Here is a 21,346-nt window from a genome sequence, read left to right as displayed (position 1 = left end):
GTATTGCATTTAGGTTGTCTGTCTCTGTCTATCTATCCGTCCGCACAGAACGTGAGTTTTTTTTCTCTGCAATCACTTGGCGGATTGACATGAAATGTTCACCACAGTAGCAACTACTCATGTAGATGTTTGAATGACGATTATGGAAACATAGCCATAAGTCATATGGTGTGGCAGCCATGTTGGAAAAAAAGGGGAAAAAATTGAAACTTTGCACATGGCAAGTACCTGTACTCGGAGCCGGATTTAAGTTTAACAGCTACCGGGACATTAGAGTAGTAGACCCCCCCCCCCCCACCAAAACCAACCTTGAAGCAATGTGTGAAGAAGAGAGAGATAGAAAAAAAGCTGAACTGTCTTACTGTGTCAAGGTGAATAAACATTTTGCTGCAAGACTTTTTAAAACTGAAAAAAAATTAAAAATAACTCCGAGGGCACTCTTCTACATCGTGACGTCACCAGATTTGCCTCTGCCGACATGATTACATCATTGTACATACTTGTACCAAGTTTGATTGAATTCCCTGAACCCAGATTCAAAATATTAAACAATTCTGGCTGCCAGACCATGCATCTGATCTGGTTGAAATTTAAAACATATATATATATATTCCCCATTACTACTCGATCATAATTCCTGGTGTTGGTTTAATGGTTAGGGTGGTGGACTTGGGATATTAGGATCCTTCGTTCAAATCCCGCTCAGCTGTTGAATTAATACGAGGTGTGGTTGACTCTGCCTGTCATCCTTCTGAGGTCGGCAAAATGAGTGCCAGCTTCCTGGTATCCTGTGTCGGAGTGGCAACCCATCCAGGATTCTGCCCAATAGCCAAGGACACTGCTGAGGCAGCACCAACGCTCTGCACAGAGTATGGTCCTGATGGATGGATGGACTATATCATAACTTTGACGTTTTATATCGATTGATGAAGTGATTCAAGAGAAATAATATTTTTAAGATTTCCATTCAATCTAATATGGCTGCCAGACTATGTGACCTATTAATTATTAGTGAACACCCTGTTAGACCCAAGGCTTGAGGAACATGTGGGTGAGGTTTCCCCTCGATCTGTCAAGCCGTTCTGTAGAATTTTTTTTTTTTTCAAAGATGCGTGAGGTGACAGATCCCGAACCTAGTCATGCATAGGTCTGTGAGTGTAGCGTGTACCTCCGTGGGCCGCTCAGCTTGAGCGTTCTCACCTCAAGAGTTGGCACGTTATCTCCGGCTTAGTCACTTTGCCGGGGCTCGTGGCAACATGCACTCTACACTGTTCCTCCGGAATAAGCACGTCTCAGTCGCACACCAACCGCGAGTGAAGATCCAGCGACGGGCAGAGCCGAGAGGAGCAGTGAAGAAGAGGGCGAGGTAGAGAGGCGAAGAAGAGGGCTAACGGCTCTGCGATCCGCCTTTTATAAGCTCCGGGCGAAAGGTGGGGTGACGCCCTGAAGCGATGTGCTGTGACACAAATCCCGCTTTTCTATTGGGCCACAGCGGCCCAGCCATGCTTCGCCAGGCTCCTGGGATCAAAAGCTGTCTCATTCGCACATACGGTGTGACACGGTTCTGTACCAAACTCCCACGACACCTCCTCACCACCCGTCTTCTGGCGACTGGACGAGGGCCACATCAATCCCATGTGTTCACCCGGGACACCCCCCGGCGGGACGTGGCTGGTGCTATCAACATCCGTTGCTCGTCCCCGCACCACGCGGCTCGAGCCCATCCTAGGTTATGCTGCACGCCTCTGTTTAGTGGCAAATTGTATCGATGCAGAGGTAGGAATATGCAGAGGACGTGCGGGAGGTGTTAGTGGTCAAGGTGGTGAGTTCTTGGTGAGCAACGTGAGATGCCGTTGGAAATTGGCCCACAGATTTGGATGAAATGGCGCTCCGTGCGCTTTTGGGATACCAGGGTGTTCACGAATAATTGATCGGTCACATGGTCTGCCAGCCATATTGGATTGACCGAAAATCTTTAAAAATATTATTTCTCTTGAATCGCTTCATCAATCGACATGAAACTTCACAATTATGATCTCGTAACGATGGGGAATATGTTTTAAATTTCAACCTGATGGGACGCATGTTCTGGCAGCCAGAATTATTTAATTTTTTTGAGTCTGCGTTCTTTATCATTATTATTATTAAATTTTTTAAATAAGGCTCACTTGGCTGTGCGTTGATGGGTTTGAGGGTGGAGGAGGAGCAGTTGAAACCTGAGTCCAATCCTGGTTCCTCCTGATGACTTCATCTCTCCTTTTTTCCTTGTTTGGGTTCCTTCTGATGACTCTAATGCAGGACTGTCTCTATTTGCTTTTCCATTTGATTTGTATTCAATTTACTTCAATCCCATTCTGAATTAAATTGAATCATAACACGTCATGCGTCAGGGTCACGTATCCGATCAAAGCGGGACGTCTTGGTGCCCTGTAATCGCTGCCAGCAGTTATAATGTGGTAGCTCTAGTTATGTTGATCATTAATTACATAACACACCAGAACACAAAACTATACAAACACCACACAAAACAAGTCCTGGCGAGGGTCTGAAATCTCTAATTGCTCTTTCTTGTTTATTGCTTTTGTATAAAAAGAATCGTGGTTAATGGAAGAGTTATGAGCCAGAGCTTAAAATGTCAAAGAACTGACAATGGATTCACAGATAAACAAAATGAGCAAGTAAGGGGGTTAGGTTAAGTAGGGTTAATGGAGGTAGACAATATTATGGATAGCGATGGTGGAGGTGATATGAGATGGTGGTGCACCACCTGCTTGAAGCTCTGGAGGAAAGAGAGCGATTGAAGAGTTTGACAAATAGAAGAAAGGAGGAACAAAGAAGAAGGTGTGTGGTAAGTCTGGATTTTTGGGGGTTTAACCAGGAAGGAAGGGGTTACTGGAGGAACTGAAGAAGGCGAGTGAGCGGAGGGAGCTAGACTGGAGGAGAGGCGGTTTAAAAAAAACACAGTGCTCATCGACTTGTCTGCGATGTGAGAGCAACAGGCCTTGTGCTTCGGCCTCATCACAGGAAATGCCAATGCTTTTGAGAACTTCAGTCCCAGTCTATAGGGGAGAGTAGTACTCCATTGAGTTAAGGACCCAGAGGGCTTATCTGTGAGAGTAGTTCGGATTTTCTAAGAAATTACTTGGAACAACATTGAATGCTTATTCTTAGGCTGGCTTTTGAGGCTAGCTTTGATTCATGGTTGATGGAGAGGCATAGACATTCAAGAGACTGAACCTCTTCCAGTGGCTGACCTTGGGCTGGAGTTTGGTCCCATTCAAACAAAATGAGCCGCAAGTTGATAGTGGTCATGAAACTTTCTTATTTGCCGAGTTTGCTGAATGTTTTGAAATCCTCATGGAATTTTGATGCTTTTTCCCCCTCCCTAGAGTTGGTTGTCTCATTGGCAATTGGAGACATGCACGGCAAGCAAGATACATCAGCTCAGCAGAGGTTACGACAGCCCTGCGGGCTTTTTACCTTGCTGTGCACCCAGACAGATTTGGTCAGCATCCACAAGAGAGGGTGAGTGTTTTTAGGTTTTTTTGTTTTGTTTTCAGTCATGGCTCGTGGAAGAACGAGAACACTGGATGTATCCGGATGCAATGGAACAAGAGGAATAGTCGAGAGAATTGGGGTGGGACACCAACAGCGAGGTGAATGCCAAAATGGAGGGAGACTTGGACAAACAATGGGGGACAGGAAAGGATGCATGGGGTGGACAGGATGGATGGATACAGAAGGAAACTTTCAGGAAAGAAAAACTGGAAACTTGGAAGGAGGTGGGCTTGAGGGTGGTTAACGAGGGTAGAACAGATCAGTTTTGGATTGTGGATGATCTGAGATGGTGGTGTACAGCTGTTTTAAAGACCAGGAGGGAAGAATGAGATTGAAGAAAATGTGGAAGTTGGTTCTACAGGTGAGAAAATATAAACGAATGCGTGGAGGTGAGTAGTGATCCTGGATTTTGGGAGTTTTGCGGGAAGGGGGTGCATGGTGGACCATGTGTTCCCTGCATGAACTGAGGAGGAGGAGGAGGAAGAGGAGAAGGAGGAGGATGATGATGATAGGCCCATGGACTCAGATTAAGTTTGGGAGATTCTAATGATGTTGAAGGTCTTGGTTTCCATGGTGTTAAGCTGAACAAGGTGCAAGCAGTACGTCATAGAGCTGTGGATGGAGGTCACCTTGGAGGTGGATAAGAGTTCATGTGTGCCAAGGAAGGATTTTGTGCAACGGAGGATGCATAGTCAGTAACTGGCTGTGGAGGCCAACTTGCAAATGTGGTTTGCCCAAGAAAGACTGGCTGAAGGTGAGACCAGGATTTGAATGACTGAAACTTCCTCAAGAGGATTGTCAAGAAAGTAGATGGGAGTTTTTACCAGTCGGTCCTTTCAGAGAGAGATAATGAGTGTGAGTGAGTTGTCAAGATTGAAAGACATATTCCAAGTGCTTGACCGGCTTGTGATTTTTGTCTCAGTCTGAAGAGAGGGAAGAGGCTGCAGCCTACCTGTCTGAAGGATGAGGGATGTCAGGGAAGAGGGTGGTGTCATCAGCAAATTGGTAAAGGTTTTTTTTTCTCCATAGAATCAGAGAGGTCATTGATGAAGATCAAGAATAGGACTGGGCCCAGAACACTGCCTTAGGGCACTCCAGCCTTGAAAGGGAGAGGAGATTAAAGGGTTTTGTTGAGTGCCACATGTTGGCTACGAGAGTGCAGGAAGTCAGTCAGCCATGTGTGGAGTTGGCCTTGGATGCCATAGGCAGGGAGTTTGGAGAGTGAGGTAGGATGGCAGACTATCAAACCTCCAGATATGTCCAGAGAGATGAGCTGATAGATGATGCGTGAGAGATGACACCTGAGCTGATACCGTCCTGACCAGGTGCAGAATCAGAATCGGAGTCGAAAATTGATGGAACCTTCTCCATCTTCTCAGGTGAAAAAGACAGAGTTCAGGAACAGTTGGGTACTGTGGAAGAATTCAGTTCTTCTCTGTCGGAATTTAAATCCATTTAAAGTCAACAAACGTGCATGGAGAAAGAGGGCAAAAATCGATTACGGGGAGGGCTGACAGGCATAAGGCAAGAGAACTAAGAAATGCAACACATGGCCACTTTGGGTGGAAGGGGAAGACGGACACACATGAGGAAGTTGCATGGTCAATATCAGGTTGGCCTTGAGGAAAGGGTGATAAGGTTATGAGAGGGTGGAGGGAAACATGAGCCCAGTACTTTGATCATCCATCCATGCATCCATCCATCGATCCATTGGGACCATGCTCTGTGCAGAGTGTTTGTGCTGCCTTAGCAGTCTCCTTAGCTATTGGGTACAATCCTGGACGGGTCGCCACTCTGACACAGGATAGCAGCAAGTTGGTACTCATTTTGCCGACCTCGGAAGGATGATAGGCAGTCAACCCCACCGGGTATTGATTGAACAGCTGAGTGGGATTTGAATTCAGGATCCTAGCATCTCAAGCCCACCACCCGAACCATTAAGCCAACACCAGGCATGTTCACATCAAGTTTTTGATTAACCTCTTTAAACCTGTTCCTGTTTTCTGTAACTCTTATTTTTGATCTTGAACAGTCATTCATCAAGGCATTAGTATTACATAGATCATGAAAATATTATTGCCTCCACCACCGAAGGTTGAAGAAGGTTATGTTTCCACCCCTGTCTGTTTGTTACTTGCAAAATGTGATCCCGTGACAGGAGGAAAGGGTCCGCGTGACGTCACCACGCCCCCGGGCCAATCAATGGACTTGCCACTCGTTTTGGCCAATGACAGGGCGACGAGCAGTTCTGCGTGCCAAAACCGTCCAGTAAGGGAGAGCAGGAGGGGCGGAGGCGCCCCCCCTGGAGATGGGGAATAAGGCTGTGGCACGTTCGGACCGAGGTCCTCTCTCTCTTCTCCTCCTCCTCCTCCTGCTCCTCCTCCTCCTCAAGATCAAGAACTTGGGAGATACTGCCGGGACAAGAACCACAAGGGGTGCTTGCCGTCTTTCTGAAGGGTACAGAGAAGAGGTTTTGGTGGTCGGCACGAGCCCTGAGAGAGCTCGGGAGGTCGCTCGCGGCTCGGTGGTGTCTGGGTTCGGCTTGCCTCCCGCTGGTGCCCGGTTCGACTCTTCGCGAAGACCACACGAGGTGGACAGGTCCGAGGCAGAATCTGGTCTTCAGCTCGCTTTCCCTCTCAGCTGGACGCCTCAATAAAGACCACTTGGGGTCCGTTTCGTGTGTGTGTGTGTGTGTGTGTGTGTGTGTGTGTGTGTGTGTGTGTGTGTGTGTGTGTGTGTGTGTGTGTGTGTGTGTGTGTGTGTGTGTGTGTGTGTGTGTGTGTGTGTGTGTGTGTGTGTGTGTGTGTGTGTGTGTGTGTGTGTGTGTGTGTGGCGCCAGTCCATTAAGTAGCCATTGTTTAAGTGCCTTGCTGTACATTATTTGCTTTGCATTCTCTAAAGTCGGATAACTCTGCTTCTTGCGTGCTCCCCTGCCCCATTACAAATAAACCCATGTGTTGAATGTATCGGTTCATTTTGTGTTTCTTTTATTGGTTTAACACGGTGCGTGTTGGAGAAGTAGCCAGGCGGTTGCCGCTGTGAAGGGATATTTTGACCGACGGAAGCTCAGTGGCCGTCCGCTCGGGTCGCACACGGTCCGAGCACGCTAGCGGCTCGTTCCGTACAGGCGCCGTCGAGGGTGTGAATCCTCGGTAGATTGCCACGTGGTCTTCTAGGTATTTTGAAGATTGACAATTAACCCTGTACCACGTGGTGGATTTCTTGACGATTCACGGTCCGATAAGGGACCCGTACTTTTCGGAGTTTTCCGAAAAGGTACGATCTAAATTCCGGGTGATCGGTGGAGCCGACTCTGCTGCTCCATCTAGCGGTCGTGCTCATTGCCGATAACCAGCCCCGCAACAGTATATTGGTCGGTCAACTTTATTATTCTGTCTGTTTTGTTTGTCACTCGCCTGCAGGTCATAATTCCAAACTGATTGTCATGAAACTTCACCAAATTGTAGAGGTAGTCACAACTGAGAAGCCGATTGATCTTGAGGTCAAATTGAAAAAATGGCCATTTTTAATCTGATTGACTTGAAAGTTGAACAGGATTTGAATAATGGGTCACTGAATTGGGAAACAAGCTACTTTTGAGGTCAAAAGGTCAACTCAAGGTCAAACTTCCATAATCAATTTTCATCCAATTAAACTAAGCTATGATTAAGATCATCATTTTTAATCTTGATGAAATGGACAATTTGATGTATCCATTGTAACTTTTTTGGGGGGGGGGGGTGGTGGTGTTTGCAAATATCGTGCTAAGCATGACGTGTATCTTGTTTTTGTTTGCGTGCAGGATATCTCAAAAAGTTGTGGATGGATTCAGATAGAATTTGGTGGGCAGGTTTGGTGTGTGGCGAGGACAAACCGATTCGGTTTTGGTGAAGATCTGGATATGAGAATTTTTTATTTTTTATTTTTAAAGTGATTCTTCACCATTGAGAGATGGGGCTAAAAATGAAGTATAGCACGATATCTCAAAACGATATTGGGGCCCACATGTTCGACTTGATCAGGCATTGCGTGGCGGAGGTTTGTGCACTACCAAGTGCCCTTCTCGTTGTGTAATTGTTTTTACTCGCAATATTCCATCTGCTACGCTGGAAATTCTGATCATTCTACTATCTTTATCCAAATGTAATGAGGAAAAAATTCGAAGAAGACGATTACATACTTCCTTCAAAACATTTCCAAAGAATGGTTTTTTGTTTTGAACTACCTTTGGAACCTCCATATTTGTTGCATCCTTTGAGATAGCTCACAGTTCTGCAACAACTGGTTTGAATCATTCAACGGTTAAGATTGATTTATGCGTTGTTGTGTAAATAATCTTTAGTGTAACGATAGTTATTTCGTAAGTATTTGTTTTGTTAAACGTATCGTACTTTTGTGTGAATCGACATGCGTTGCATATGTAATAGATAGCTGTCTACCTTACGATTGTTTCTTTTCCAGACACAGTTTTCCCATCTCTTTCCGTGTATTCTTCCCCAACTTTCATCACCCCATACACACACACACACAACTCCTCCCGGCCCAAGCGAGTCGTAACCGCCTTTAACTGGTCCAAGGCATATCACTTGTTCCTGCAGAAAGATCCAATCACAGTGAATTCGCGCCCCTCCATAATGCCACCAACTGGGGGGGCGGGGGAGGGTGGGAGCATCGATTGGATCAGTGCATTCATGCCCCTTGATAATGCAACCAAGCGGATCAAGAACAACCCGTAGGAGTTGCGCACCGGGGCCGGAAATGAGAGCAAGGGATTGCTCGCTTGGGCCGTTCTTTGGTTGTCGATCATCATTGCCTCACTTCACTCTCTGTGTTTGGGATTGACGGCTCTGCGCTGGGTGCTGGGCATGCTGTGCTGCTCCGGGACGGACCTGGCATGGGCGTCTGTGGGTGCCAATTGCCATCATTTCCTGAGGTGAGCTGGTGCGAACCTCTCGTCTGTTGGTGACTCGTGCCCGCTGCCTAAGTGTCTACACGTTGAAGAACTTGGGGGGCGGGGGGGACTGTTCATCACAGTCATGGAGGGACCTCGACACACTCCAGAAGCCACAGGCCTTCAAGCTCGTGCAACCTCTGAGAGAGACACTGTGGGCTTCCCAGAATCCATCGCACCAGGTCAGGGGGGCCGTTTTGTCTATCCTCGATTGTATATCTCTTTCTGTTGAGTGAATGCGGGCCCAAGATATTTCACCAAGTTGACTGTATATATCTGATCAGTTCCGTGGGCGCGGGCGTCACGTAGGGGTAAGGGGAATTGAGATCATTGTTCATGTACAAATCCTGGTTCTTGTTTCATTTATTTACAACTAGTAAATACAATACATCACTTTGCTGATGGAAATATAATGGTGGGGTGGGGGGGGGAGATAGAGGAAGGAGGGGTGGAGGAGCTAGGAGGTGTGAGGAATGGGGGGAGCTTGGAAGGAGGGTGAAGAGTGAGGAAGGGGGTGGGGGAGCAATGCCTCACCAAGTGTCGCAATACACTTCAGGAAGGAGGTGGGGAGAGAGTGAGGATGGAGCGAGGAGGTGTGGGGGAGTTGGGAAGGGCGGAGGAATGGTGGGGGGAGGAATGGTGGGGGGAGGGGAGAGCGATGCCTCATCACATGTCGTTAAACACTCCAGGAAAAAGGGGAGCGAGGAGGGGTGGGGGATTGAGGAAGGGGAGCAGGGAAGAGGGGATGAATGGTGAGGGAGAGCGAGGAATGGGGACGGGGTGGAGAGCGACCCCTCATTACATGTCGTTAAACACTCCAGGAGAAAGGGGTGATAGAGAGAGATAGACACAGACAGAGGAAAGGGGGGGGTAGGAATGAGGGATGAGGAGGGGGTGAGGGGGAGTCAAAGATTATCTAATGCTTTATGCACACACACACACACACACACACACACACACACACACACACACACACACACACACACACACACACACACACACACACACACACACACACACACACACACACACACACACACACACACACACACACACACACACTTTATTAGTATAGATACATGTTTAAAATGGCTTGTTCTTTGGCTCATCATGCTTGCCTCACCTGTTTCATCTGGTGGCTCTAAGTATAACCTGTTCAAGATCGCGATCGGTCGCGTTCTTGTACCGCTCGGGTTCCCGGCATCACATGGAATTTGGTTGCTCGGCCAAAGATAAGATCTATCCCATGATTGCTGTCGACACGTCACTCGCCAGGTGCAGAAGTCTCAATCCTCAAGGTAAGGTGTCCTTGAACGTGAGGATCCGGTGAGAGGTGTCTGAGGTGGGGGACTGACGTGGTCGCGTCGTGACTCACTGGATTTGAACCACGCAATCGGGTCGGTTTAGACTTTAGGGTGACTGTTACAGTATTATTATTATAATTATTCTTTCTTATGCAGGACAAGGTTGCAGTGTAACATCGTTGGTTAAGGGCATGGCTGTACTGCTGATGTAGATTAGAGTAGGAATATGGAATTTGTTCAGGTGCCGGTGATAGCTTGCCTACTCTTTGCGAAGGACACCATAGCATCTTTAACGTCCACCAACTAATGCCGGCACCAGTTTAACGTCCATCCAAGGGATGACGCACACATTGATGATCGCCCTACTTAGCCGATCAGCCTGGGGGTTGGTCGGTATCAAATTGGGGGAGAATGCTCATAGTGATTTTTGGGATGCTGTAGACCCCTAGAGTTAGAAAATATGTGAGCGCATTGTGGCAGTGGCAGCTTTATGGGCGTTATCCCCCTATTTCCAAAATGGCCGCCAAATGCTCAATACCCTATATATAGCAGATTTTAGACCACCTAGAGCAGTGATACTGGTGTCTACGACTAGGTTTGAGGGGGTCAGATATATCATTTCTGTATCATTGACGGCAAACAGTACAATCGTGCTATCAGGGTCCACAAGTGCATCTATGAAGCTTTGATGAGACTGGCATGGGCAGAGTTTACACTATGGGTAGACATCAACGAGGAGAAGAGCACTGTGATCAAATCGTGTGTAGACAAAGTGAACGACATAGCTGATGATCTCAACCAACATAACTTCAGTGATCTCGACAGTCCACAATTATTAGAGTTGATGATCCTGTGGAGAGCCTTCACGGAACACCTCCGCCACAACAATGGGGAGCTATCGGGATATTGGATGTCATACATAGACATGGTAGAGCACGTGATACTTGGCCTTCTGCGTGCTTCTCGTGAGGGAAACCGGGATTTGCACATCAATGCCATTAGAACTTTGATCCCATGGTGTTTTGCCTACGATAAGGTCAACTATGCCAGGTACCTGTCTGCATACTTTGCTCAGATGACAAATCTTCCCGAGAAGAATCCTGATGTACATAGAGCCTTCCAGGAAGGTCATTTCTCGGTGCAGAGGTCCAGCAATAATCCCTTTGGCTGGATACCTGTAGATCAGACAATTGAGGTTACGGTGAACAAGGACACTCAGACTCCTGGAGGCACATCACGGTTCAGCCTAAAAGCAGGAGCCATCAAAAGGTACTACATAACAGCAGAGTACCGCAGTGCATTTCTTGGACACTTAAGAGACATGGTGCATGGTAACCAATCAGAACTCAACCATGCTGATCTACAGCAGCCCAGAATCCAAAAAGATGAGGAAACGGTGTCGGCAGTCGTCAGCCTCATTCAAGCCTGGGTCAACCCATTCTCAGAGAAGCAAGACCTCATAAGCATTTCTACTGCAAAATCGGCACCCAGAGAACATTGCCTCTGACCTGATGAAGGCATGTGATATTGGAGAGCAGAGTTATGCCACTTTCGAGAACGAGAGACTGGAGAACGACCCATCAGCGAAACCATTTCACGATCCGATGAAAACTAACAAGCTGAAGACATTCACAAATATGTGTAAGAAGAAGGTAGTGAAAACAAGTGGGAAGGGCATAATCTTGAAAGCTGACCGGTCTCTGTTTGGTCGCATCATAATGATGGCACAAGGGCGCAATCTCACGATGGAGGACATCCTCTCTCACCCCTTGGGACCACTACCCTGGGCTCTCTCTACCCCAGACGGATTACTCAGGAAAACAAACAAAGCTTCCTTAGCCACTACTTTGCAGAAGAATGTGACAGTAGCAGACCAACTCCCACAAAATCCGGCTTCTGTGGTCGATGGAATGAACTTAGTTCAAAGAGTAAAGGGTGATCAAGCTACGTTTGGAGACATTGCCACTACAATACTGTCTATGGCATTGCGTGAAGGAAGTAAAAGTACCAGAATAGATGTTGTGTTCGACACGTATCGAGATAATTCCATCAAGAACAGTGAGAGATCGGCACGAGGTGAAGAGACTGGACACCAGCTGCAGGGTATCACAAGCACACAGATTGTGAGGCAATGGAGAAGTTTCCTGACAGGAATAACTAACAATACCAGTCTGACGAGCTTCATTGTCAGTGAATGGAGGAAGCCAGTGTACAGAGAGAAACTACATGAGAAGATTCTGTATGTAACTGTAGATGACAAATGCTACAGAATTACATCACAGGGCAGTGAAGAGGTACCAGATCTCCAGTGCCAGCAGGAGGAAGCAGATGGGCGCCTACTTTTCCATGCTTCTTGAGAGGGCTACCAGTCTGTAGTGATATGCGCAGACACAGATGTCTTTATCATGTGTTTGGCATTCCATGACAAGATAGGAGCTCCGTTATTCCAGAAATGTGGAACAAGAACCAGAACTAGATTAGTTGACATCGGGAAAGTCGCTGCCATTGTCGGCATAGATGTCTGCAGAGCTCTTATTGGTATACATGCATACACTGGATGTGACACTACCAGTGCTTTCGCAGGTAAAGGGTAGGCAAGTGCTCTAAAATTAGTGACCAACAACAGGGAAATCAATAACACATTCACAGAGTTGGGCCAGGAATGGGACCTCTCCTCAGAACTGATGAACAAACTAGAGTGTGTCACATGTCTCCTCTATGGCCCCAAAGCAGCATTCACCAAGGTCAATGATCTCAGGTACAACTTGTTCTGTGTTAAGAAAGGTGAGATAGAGAGTCATCAGCTTCCACCCTGCAGTCAAACATGCACAAAGGGCAAACTACCAGGCTGAAATATGGAGAAGATGTCTTGAGCAAGACTCAGGTTTACCAAGTCCCATTGGCAGAGAGTGGAAAATTGACATGGATGGAGCCGAGAAATTAATGGTAGTGGATTGGAAGGATGGTCAGCCAGCACCTGAGGCTATCTTGGCCCTACTGGCCTGCAAATGTTCATGGAAGTGTACGCTTCCAAATTGTGTATGTCTGGCAAATGGACTTAAGTGCACTGATATGTGCAAACTGTCAGACTGCGAGAATCGGTCATCAGATGATGTGGAGAGTACGGACGAGGATGACAATGTGGATGCCGATGAACAGTAATTATTGACAGTAAATGACGAGTATTAGAGTCATCATTTACATTTCACTACAGTTTGATATATCATTTCTGTATTTACCTAAAATATTGGAAATGTACACCAAAATCACTGTCGTAATTGTTCTAGGACCTTAAATGCGGTCATTTAAAGACGTGTCTGCAGCCATTTTGGCGGCCATCTTGAATTTTAATATTAAGGCTGTATCCAATATTTTAGGTAAATACAGAAATGATATATCTGACCCCTCAAACCTAGTCGTAGACACCAGTATCACTGCTCTAGGTGGTCTAAAATCTGCTATATATATGTGTATATATATATATATATATATATATATATATATATATATATATATATATATATATATATATATATATATATATATATATATATATAGTATTGAGCATTTGGTGGCCATTTTGGAAAAAGGGGGATAACTCCCATAAAGCTGCCACCGCCACAATGCTATCACATGTTTTCCAACTCTAGGGGTTTATACCTTCATAAAAAGCACTATGAGCATTCTCCCCTAATTTGATACCGGTGACCAAAATTTCGGACCGGGGCTGATCGGCTAACTTGTGAAACACTCGGATGACAGTTAATAGCTAGGCCGGGATTCGAAAACAGGCTAAACAGCTTAGAGGCGAGTGTGTGTACCATGCATATGCATATGAGAACGGAGGAAAGGGGTGACGGTTCAAATGTGGGAAGAAGAACTGTCACTATATTGTACGTACCGGGACTGTCAGCCCTTCTTTGCAGGCGTATTTAGGATGGATGAGCAAATTGCATGATATATTGTTGCAGGGATGTGATTGATGGTTAAAGGGGGTAACTTAGTATAGTTATTTCATTATTAAATGTTCAGCATAAGGCGTATGCTATTTGTGTACAAGTATCACAACATGTCGGAGTATGTCGAGACATTTAATTGTGAGCCCCACATTCAGTAGTGTCTCTGACCTGATTATTCCTTTTTAAGCCTTTGAATCCTTTCCTCCATTATCTGTCCTTTTAAATGTTTCTTGTAAAGCACATACAAGGCCTTGAGGCGCTAGGTGCTTAACGGCATGGCAGTCATCACCACAAGGGGGCGCGTGAATAGTTTGTAGTGGCATTTGGCCATATGACTCATTCAGCTGATAAAAGCCGTTAAACACCTGATTGTGCAAAGCTCATAACGCCTGAATGAGCCTACCAAGAGAGAAGTGATTTGAAAAAGAGACGCAGATCAAATCGCTTCTTGGAATCGGAGGAGTTTTGTTTTCCCCATGATGCTGCGCCAAAAACAAGCTGCATGAGAGGGCTCCTGTGTTGCACCTCCCAAAACAAGCTGCGTCCCTTTTTTTTTCTTTTCTTTGCTGGCGGCATGGAACAAATCCATCAGCCGGTCCACTCCCCCCCCACCCCCCACCCCCCTACCCATGCCACCCTGTGCCAGGACTGGAACCGAACTGCCACCAGACTCTGTCAGGCTCTACCTCCAGGTATGCCACTCAATTCATTGTTTTGTGAAATACCCAGTCTGCTCTAGTAATTGTCGTGTGAATGGTTAAGTTGACGGTTAAGCCGATTGAGATGTCATGGGCATGGGGAATGATTATTGTATTGAATTATTATAATAAATACAGTACTGTCTGTAAAATGTAAATACAAGTTTCTCCCTTCCAATCTCCCCTCCGTCATTTATTAAATCTGGTTAATTCTCTTTATTTGTGTCAGCCGGTTCGCGGTTCGCCATTGGGCTATTAACCCCAGCATCATGGTTAAAAGGCACAGTCGTAGGAAATTGGCGCCATTAGCGCGATCGCGGGTTTTCAAATCATATGTTTTTTGGACTTTGCTCAGCCCACTATATCCTGATTAAACGGGGAGCCTATTAGAGTGAAACATCCTCGTTTGAGGTTTCTGTTCGCCGAAGTAAAGAGCTATTTGGCTTTCGCAGAGGACGGTGTATGGTCCCTTTGACGGTTCCTTCACGAAATTGGTGATTGTGTGGGTGGATAATTTTACCTCGAGTCCACACGGCAGTCAACTAACATTGGTTCTTCAGGATTGGGATCGGAACACGAGTCCGAATCCAGCGATCGTAGCAATATTTTCACAACACAGAACATCGTTTAAACAAACGTTTCAATAATAAATTTACGTTGATTTTCAAAATCTGCAATTTCCAACGCAGTGGCATCTAATGGAAGTCTTCAGCACAAGTAGGTTTTCAGTAGAATGTTCATCGAGGGATGGGGAGGTGGTGTGGAGAAGAGGGTTTTTGTCTATTGAGCACATTTTGACTTCTTCATTGTTCCCCCCCCCCCTCGACTGGAGCGACCTGAAAATGTCGTTTACTTATTTGTTTTTTTTTGGGGGGGGGTTTTAATTTCACTTGCCAGAATGCAAAACATCACGTCAAATCTGAAGTAGAACAGTCTTCCTCCATTGAGGTGCCCTGGACTCTTACTTTCCTGACAACCTTCTCTTCTCTTGTTTCCTGTTTATCTCGTCCGTCCCCCCACCTCACAATGCTTGACCTTTACCCTCACCATCTCTTCCACAACATTTGCTTTGTTTTATTCTTGCAGTTTGTAGTTCCTGTCTACACTTTGTCGTAACTCTTGTTGAACTATGTTGTTGATATGTATCTTGTTGAACGGAAACATTTTTCTCATTGGCAGGCAGTCAATGAGAATTCTTTGAAAAGGCTGAATGGCTATCTAGAAAACTTGCAGAAAGGTGGCTCAGTGCAGCCACTGCAGGTCACCTTTTATGTGCGTGAGGACCGGCCGGCATGTCCAACGAACGTGCCTCTCACGCGGCCATCCCATGGCACCCCGCGAGCGAGTAAAGCTAGAGGTACAAAGGTCTATATGTCCGATCTTGTAAACCATGTTAAGATGGTCGATCTGCTCTCCCTCATGACTGCCTTTTTTGTTTTTTTTTATTCATGATTAGCTTAAGCCTGTGTTCCCATGTTCAGCTTTCCAGGCAGTGAGCTTCACTCTGCTCTCTCAAGAACCCCTGGCGGCTGTTAGAAACATCCTGCACTCTTGCCAGCTTCCTACTGAACACCTCTCTAGCCTACGACCAAGCACGTCCCCCTGGTCTCTTAGTCACGACCCGCAAATATCTCGCCCAGATCGGCCCATAATATGGGATCCCAGTTATTATGTATTCACAGGACGGGCCTCACCAAGGCGGAAGGCACAGTCTTCCCAAGTGGACCTCTCTCTCAGGTGCCGATGTTAAAGAGAGCCTTGAATGGAGGTTGACATATGTCTCTTTAACATCATTTAATGGTTGTTCAAGTACATTTTGGGAACATACACTGCATTCTGTATATTGATTGTGAGGTCGTGCAAAGTGATTTTAAGGTTTTAAAAACTGAGCTCATTTACTCATCCGTATGCACCACCTGACCGTTGGTTTGCATCATTTTTTTTTTGGAGCCCCTCTACTCCCCCTCAATAAATCAGGGCAAGGATTTATAATTTGGTTAGGTTACCAGCGCATAACAGCCTGGACTTATTCATACAACCTCTTTCCTGCAAAGTACCAGGGGAGTAGTTTATAGTCTGGTTCAGAATCAAATCCAGACTACATGGCTCAAAAGGAAATCTGATGCCACAACCATCAGGTTGCAGACATGGTAGTCTTTTGCAGGATGGGCTGTCATTGTGAACAGACTTGCACTCTCAAAAAAGTTTTTTTTTACTTCTTATTTTGTCTTTTACCATGAATGTTCATTAATATTGCTTTATGAAGTTCAAGTGAAACTTCATATGGCTTCCAGCAAGTTCAAATCATGTCTCCTTGTCGAGCAGGTCGTGGTTAAGGAAGCGAGCAGAAGATGCACATGCAAAGCTGGAAGGTAGCCTCCCACTGCGTGAGCAGCTTCACCATCTCACCAAGGATCTCTGTTTGGAGCTGAAGCTCACAGACATTCGGTGAGGAGTGTGTGGTCCACCCTCCTTGGAAAATCGGCTTGTGACCACAAATTACCACCACCCTCGACTCTGTGGTGACTCAGGTTTAAAAAAATGTAATAACCCGTCACCTAGACATGTAACGCTGCAAGCTTCTCTCAATCAGGTGCATATGATCCATTTCATGTTTTATTTTTGAGACAAAGGTGATGTTTAATCTTAATTTGCATCATTGATATTCATTCTATTTCGAGTTTGCTTTCATTTTATCGACAATTTCTTGAAAACAATTAATCAGAAATTTTACCCAGCCATTACACGATTACAGATAACAGTATGTGTGGGCAGCCTGCTGATCTGAACATTCATTACCAAGTAAGAAGGTTAAAATTTAAGTCTTGAATGGAGATCTTAGCTTGATGTGCTTGTCTTGCAAGGAATGTCTTGCGCGTACGCTCCCCCGTAAAGCTTCAATGGCACTGAAGAAAGTTTCTGGTTTGTCTTGGAACATTCGGAGCTATCGTATAGGCTGAACAAAATGGTCCTGCAAGCAGATGTTTGTTTTGATTTTGGAATCGATACACAGATCAGCAGCTGTGAGTCGCATGAGTTTTTATAAACTTCACAAAATAGGACTAATATATTGTGATGGTTCTCAGAACCGAGACCCAAAGGCAATGGTGCACAACATACATCAGTTCCCGAGTCAGTTATTTCTTAATTACATATTCCAGAATAGTGCTCCCATCCATTGGGATCATACTCTGTACAGAGCGTTGGTGCTACCGAAGCAGTCTACTGGGCTATTGGGCACAATCCTGGATGGGTCGGCACTCCGACGCAGGATACTCGAATTGATCATCCCAGCAAGCTGGTACTCATTTTGCCGACCTTGGAAGGATGACAGGCTGAGTCAACCCCACCTGGTATTCAACAACCGAGCGGAATTTGAAATCAGGACCTCAAGATTCCAAACCTGCCACCCTAACCGTAAAGCAAACACCAGGCAGAGAGTCCTCCCCTTATCTCTTATAATACCAAGCTTGCACACTAAAAACTCGGCTCGCCGTCACACGATCCCTATGAAATTGCTGTGGCAGTTAGCGGACATGCCGACAATGTTTGGGAAGTCTTGGCGTTCCATAGTACCACTTGCATTTTGCACAATGCGTATTTTTGTCATTCCCAGTGTACAGTCTGTCGTCTGCAACCAGCTATGTTGTACTGCTATCCCGTGCATGTGCACGGGTATCGCTAGTGTGTAATAGGTTACAAAGGGAAGATGCGTTGTGAGGGAGTAATTAGGTCTTTCCATATTCTCTCCCATTATCTTCTCTGTACACAATCTTCTTGCACAACCAAGCACTCGCTGCTGGCAGCCTAATTTCGATATACATGCCTAATTTAGATATTGAATCTGCATACTACAACCAAACTACCATTTCAACCACCATTCTCCCACATGCCAGTGATAACCACCCTACCTGCATTACATACACACCAGACTTTATTTTCATTCAACACACCATTCAAGCTCTTCTTTCCAGCCTTCCTCCATAATAAATCACTACTACCCAACGATGATGCTTTGACTCTACAACCACACAAATCTCATACGTCTCACCACTGCAAATTGCCTTCCTGCACTTTGGGATCATCTCACCTTACCAACGGGCACCTTTGGCTCGCTTTCATACCCAAGCCCGGCACCTTCGCAAATGGAGTGTTTACATCAAGGCACAGGTATGCGCCTACCGTTCCTTCATGTTCCTCTATCCAGCAAGCCATCCATGCCCTTCCTGGACGTTCCAGCAACAGATGGGGACCGTTGCATATCGGCCCCTTGTTGAGTCGGGAGCTTATGTGCATGGCACGTTCGGAGGATGAGTGAAAACTATTCCAAACCAGCGGACTCGTGGAGAGGGTGACATCACCCCGGAGCATGGCTGGACTAATGGGAACGTTGCGCTTGGCAGAGAGACGGCGGTGCATGACCTGTACTTCTGGGAACCACACCTAAAAGAGGTTGGGATTCACCCTTGACCCCTGCCAAACTCCACTCTTCCCGAGGCCTTTAAATATCGAAGCTGGTCACTGGAAAATAGCTGGAGCTTGTGTGGTGGTGACTGGGTTATGGTTGGATGGAGTGGTTAAAACACGGCTCTTTGGTGCTTGCTGCTGAAGGGGAAGGAACAGAAGGGAACGCTGAGGGAGCGAGTGAATCGAGCGCCATACAGTTCGGACGAAGTATTGGGCAAGAGGTGAAATCGACAACCACACACGATAGACAGTTCTAATCCTTATGCGTTCTTTCTCTCTCTTTCTGACTCATTGACCGTAGAAACACAAATAGCTATCAGCGAGGACAAAGCCCGAACAACCGTTTCTTTTTTGTTGTTGTTTTTTCTTTTTGTTTGTTAAGAATGACCACTGACTTGCACCCTGTCTTTCTCACTCTAAGCACCTGACACCGCACCTCCTTCCCCCCCAGCCCTTTATGTTCCCTGCACTTTGGATTAGCATGTTCCCATATGTACAATATACATGCTGGGTAAGCCAAGGGCTACCAATGACTCAGCTTTTCTTCTCTCTTGCTAATCTACCCTTCTGCGGAGTGATTCTTATGGTGCCTGTCATGTTAATTTAAGTAAGGCTGTGTAAGATAAATATCTCGAGTCAGTTCTGCTCTTTGTCTCTTTACAGCATTAATCTGTGTCATTGTATGTCTTTCACTACATTGCACGAATACTGTATGTCCCTGCTGTACGAATACCCCCCTGTGAATAGACTCCCTGTCTTCACTGTGCCACATGCTTTTCTTTGCACTCCCTTATCCCCCCTACCCCCCCCCCCCAAAAAAAAGGTTTCCGGTTACATGCTGCTCAATGAATAGGGAGGGAGGTAGGGATTATTATGATTATTATTATTATTATTATGTTTTTTTTTTTGTTTTTTGTTTTTTGACGTGTTTAAATGGAAGCAATGCAGCAATTCAGATTCTACATCTTTCCAATCGGTATGTGTATGTTGATGGTTGAAAAAATATGGAATCATGAACTTTAACATGTCCCTCGTGAGATACAAAATGATGGGTACACATGATTGTGTACACAATTCAGAGGATTAAGGGTCACCAATTTAGTATCTCTGCAAGGTTTGCTTTATCACTGCTGAGACCAGCATCAGTGTTGTAGACCTGGCATTGTGGGGGAACCACGAGGGAAGGGTTGTCTCGGGTTCCTTTCCGGACCCACCGGGAATCGCAGGCCGTTGCACACGAATAACTTTGTGTTGTGGCAGGTCGCTAATCAACTGTGAACGCCAAAAACTTGACCACGTGACTTGGGGTCCTCCGTTTAACAACCATTTACCGAAGGATACATGACCTTATCGGGGAATCGTGCCCTCAGTACGTACTTGTGTTATTTGGATTACCTACCGGGGCAGGTGCAGCCCAGCGGAGCTACTAAGTACATACCGGCTATTTAACAGATTCTTGGGGAATAACGTCCCGGCTAAGCTCGGGTGCAGGCCATGCTCGACCAATTGAGGAAAAGACAAAAATGAGCTGGGAACATTTTTAACAAACACATTTATTTAAACCAGGAGCGAGGAAAGTTATGTGGCACAGTAATGCAATCTATTGCAACTGTACAGCAGGGAAAGCAAGGAATTTTTCGGTTGTGGCAAAAGGCAAACAATATTTACAAAAAAAGACAGTGCAGAGTTATCCAAAAATTTATTCTGCAGTCTTAACTTGTGTTACGACAAGCGCACACACACACACACACACACACACACACACACACACACACACACACACACACACACACACACACACACACACGGAAAATTAGAGTTGGCCCAGAGAGATAGAAACAGTTGAGGATTAATGACCTTTCAATACCTGACTTGGCCGGCAGACTTGCAGTGCCCAGAATGCTTAGGAAAGGGGAGGAGGGAGAAATACTGAGGGTGTCTAGGGTGCAAGTGTAATGCGACAAGGGGTGCGTCTCCGTGTAAGAGGAAGAATGTGAGGTGCAGGTCAGTTCAGTTAGCTCGTGGGTTTTGCTCTGAAAAGAACAGTTGGTCAGGCTTGCCCACGTTGATTGCTCTTTTGCGTCCACAGTAGACGAGAGATAGGTGGTAGAAGATATGCATGAGAGAAAAGATCCTATCGTAAATCATGTAAGAGTCTGTATATGCAAGTGTCGCCGCAGGATGCAACCTAAATGGGTGACGTTGAAGTAGTCTTGGCTCGCAGCAGCAATGCATGACGCCACGCCTGGTCACGCTGAAGCAATGCTTGTCCTTGCCGTGCCTGTCTCCCCAGCGAGGTCCAATGAATGGCGAACTCTGGCGTTTTCAGCTCAGCTCTGTCCCCGGCGATCTCTCAGTGATCTCTCCAGCTCTGTCCCCGACGAAACTGCTGCTTGGCGATGTATCATC

The 21,346-nt window shown here is 46.0% G+C and overlaps 1 protein-coding gene across 7 annotated transcripts in view; it reads left to right on the top strand.

Moving 5' to 3' along the window:
• The window catches only part of TCAIM (T cell activation inhibitor, mitochondrial), a 64,639-nt gene that overhangs the window by 27,208 nt on the left and 16,085 nt on the right, over window positions 1-21,346 (top strand). For 4 of the 7 annotated variants that reach the window (XM_085889963.1, XM_085889962.1, XM_085889960.1 and 1 more), the window contains exons 2-5: window positions 3,390-3,525; window positions 15,650-15,827; window positions 15,952-16,207; window positions 16,796-16,918. In XM_085889963.1, the coding sequence (XP_085746089.1) occupies window positions 3,390-3,525; window positions 15,650-15,827; window positions 15,952-16,207; window positions 16,796-16,918 (693 nt within the window). Of the gene's footprint in view, window positions 1-3,389; window positions 3,526-13,391; window positions 14,465-15,649; window positions 15,828-15,951; window positions 16,208-16,795; window positions 16,919-21,346 lie in introns of those variants that run through there. The other 3 variants (XM_085889964.1, XM_085889965.1, XM_085889961.1) reach the window with 2 other exon arrangements.

The sequence above is a fragment of the Eptatretus burgeri genome, chromosome 7, assembly GCF_056783735.1.
Source record: "Eptatretus burgeri isolate ZD-2024b chromosome 7, Ebu_testis_v1, whole genome shotgun sequence".
NCBI lineage: Eukaryota > Metazoa > Chordata > Myxini > Myxiniformes > Myxinidae > Eptatretus > Eptatretus burgeri.
This window is presented reverse-complemented; position numbering and strand designations above follow the sequence as displayed.